Genomic DNA, 2,621 nt, shown 5'->3' on the forward strand with positions numbered 1-2,621 from the left:
GGCCGCCTCTCCCGCCCGCCGGGAGAGCGGCGCCTGCCGGCGCGGAGCAAAGCGGGGGGGAGATATTTGCGCTTCCTCTTCTTTTTTCTTCCTTTCAAAAAAAAAATTTAAAATTTAAAAAAAGAAAATAATAATAATAGAAGGGGGGAAAGGATTAAAGCAAAGGAAAATGAATACAGGAATCACTGCGCGAAGTTTAGATTATTCTGTGTTAATAGAGCTTGCTCCGCTCCGGTTTGCACCGACTTCCTTATTGCTGATGTGCTTTACCCCGATTTAACAATCTTCCTAAAGACCGACTTCCTCCGGACGTTTTAATTAGGTAATTCATTAGTGAGTCAATACAGACATTCATATGTTCTTTTAGCTCAAGTGGTTAAGCGCTAATTTCGAAATTATTATAAAGCATTGGAATATGCGAGGCAGAGTAATTTTAATTTATATGCAAATCAACGGGTCCATTTGAAATACTTATTTTTTTAACAATTTATTTATTGTAGCATCAGGACGAACGCCCTGAACGGACAATTTTGAAAACAGGTCTTGTCAAGAAGAAAATATTCGAGCAGCCCAACAAATCAATAATATTTGAGTGTGTTAAACATAGCCAGCTATAGGTATTTACATACTCGTTCGCTGTCAGATAAGCTCAGAGAGGTGGGAGGAGAGGCTGGGGGGGAGACGGGAGGGATTGCCTGCGAACACTGGATCATAATCCGGGAATGAAGAAAGTAAATGGCCGTGAATTGCCCCATCGCACATTTTCGAAGATTACTCTCTTTTCCTCAGGAGTCCGCAGCACTGCGGCCGGTGCAAGACACAGGGATGCCTCAGATACAGCTAGATACTTTTTGCCTTTTCGTTGTTGTTGGCTATTTTTTTTTTTCCTTCCCCTCTCCCTGGGCAAAAACCCTGCCCGGCCGGCAGCGTGGAAGCAGCCGGGTTCCCCTTCGGGTCTCCCGCGCAGAGACCGGAGGAAGCCCCGCGGCTCCCGCCGCCGTCGAGGAGCACCAGGCTGCGCCAGGTGCCTGCAAACGGATAGTCGCGATAGGCATTTATTATAACAGTTTCTCCTCCTGTCGGGGCGAGAAATAACCCCATCTCTCTTTTCCAGCCGTTCAAAAACGGGCGTGCTGCCCGGGGCCCGGCACACGGCGCTTCCAGCCCCGCTATGCACGCACTGGCCGGGCCGCGGGCGCCGGCTTCGAGCCCGTCGCCTCTCCCCGCTTCAGCCGGCCGAGGAAAGGCTCCTTAGGCTCGTCAGGGTTTTTAAAGCTGTTGTCACTACGCTAGCGGGAGGGGGGAGCTAGACTATAAATACAGCCGCGGCGGCCTTTGCTCTCCCTGAAATCTATTATTACATTTATTGCTTTGACAGAAGGGGGGAAAAAAAAAAAAAAAAAAAAAAATGAAATCCTCGTATTAAGTCGGCTCCATAGTTTCCAGACTCCCTGGAACCCCTCTTACACGGCAGCATGTCTAATGTATTCCCTAGTGATTCTGGGCATTAATTAGTTGTTTAATAGGAGTATGACTAAAAATGTAAAAGAAGGATTAGGAGCGTGAAACGTATGTCCAGCTCCTTCCACACACTCGAGGAGGGAATGAAAATCACCCTGTATCTTATGTTTCTCCAGGAGCCATTTGCATTTCCCACCAGCTGCTCACTTCAGCCGCTCCGGCTCCGAGGGGGCCAGAGCCCGCTGCCGCCCTGCGCGGAGAAAGAAAGGCGCGGAGAAAGGCGCGGAGCAGCGGGCGGCCCCGCTCCGCGGCCGCGCTGCCAAGGCGGGCGCCGCAGTCTTCCCTGTCCAAAACAGAGAGAGCCTGGGGGTTGCGGGAAAGATCCGCAACGGCGCGAGCAGTTTGCTTTCACCGGGGAAACACAAGTGCGGGGTGGGAGCTGGAAGTCCCGCTCGCTCCCGCTCCTCCTTCGGGTGCGCGGGGAAGCAGGATTTCACCTGGCAGACGCTCCCAAGGACAGAAATGCCGTTAGCCAAGGACACAGATTTTTTTTTCTCCCTAGAAAAACTTCCAGACGATTTCATTTCTTGCAACCCCCTCCGCTTGCTGTGGCAACCACTGAGGCGTCTCTTTCAAAGGGCTTTTCCGTGCACGCCTGGAAGCGGTACCGCTGAGCACGGCTGGGCTGCCCCCCCACCTGCCAGCAAAACGACCCGCTGAAAACTTGGCCGCTTCCAAGGGTTCGCTTTCCCCCTCCGGCAAAAATTGCCTACCCCCCCTGGCCACGCCTAAAAATAACTAAAATTCACTCCAGGCTGAAATAATTTTAAAATACCCACAAATAGATCAGGTGCAGCCTCCGAGTTAAGAAAGTGCCTGTTTTATTTTCGCGTGGTCCCTCTTTTTAAAAAGCCGCAGAAACACTGCGAGAAAAAGCGATAGTTTTCATTTAGTTTGAATAGATATATCCGGTTTCGTTATTTTCTTAAATACGGAAAACACCAAAGAATCGAAAATAGAATACCCCCTGGCGCCAGCTCGGTGTCGTTTGGGAGAAAGAGGGAGAGAGTTTGCCGTGCTGTTTTCTCGTTATCGTCCGTAAACGAGGCAGAGCGAGTAACAGCAGAGGCAGGGGTTCGGCTCCCCTGGCCCTGCACGAG

At 50.8% G+C, this 2,621-nt stretch overlaps 1 protein-coding gene across 1 annotated transcript in view; it reads left to right on the plus strand.

Moving 5' to 3' along the window:
- LOC104398869 overlaps window positions 1–2,621 on the plus strand; it is a 12,907-nt gene that overhangs the window by 728 nt on the left and 9,558 nt on the right. The window contains exons 2-3 of the mRNA XM_010009024.1: window positions 1,115–1,259; window positions 1,638–2,125. Coding sequence (XP_010007326.1) covers window positions 1,115–1,259; window positions 1,638–2,125 — 633 coding nt within the window. The remainder of the gene's footprint in view (window positions 1–1,114; window positions 1,260–1,637; window positions 2,126–2,621) is intronic.

The sequence above is a fragment of the Chaetura pelagica genome, unplaced genomic scaffold (assembly GCF_000747805.2).
Source record: "Chaetura pelagica isolate M959 unplaced genomic scaffold, ChaPel_1.0 scaffold221, whole genome shotgun sequence".
In the NCBI taxonomy this organism is placed as follows: domain Eukaryota; kingdom Metazoa; phylum Chordata; class Aves; order Apodiformes; family Apodidae; genus Chaetura; species Chaetura pelagica.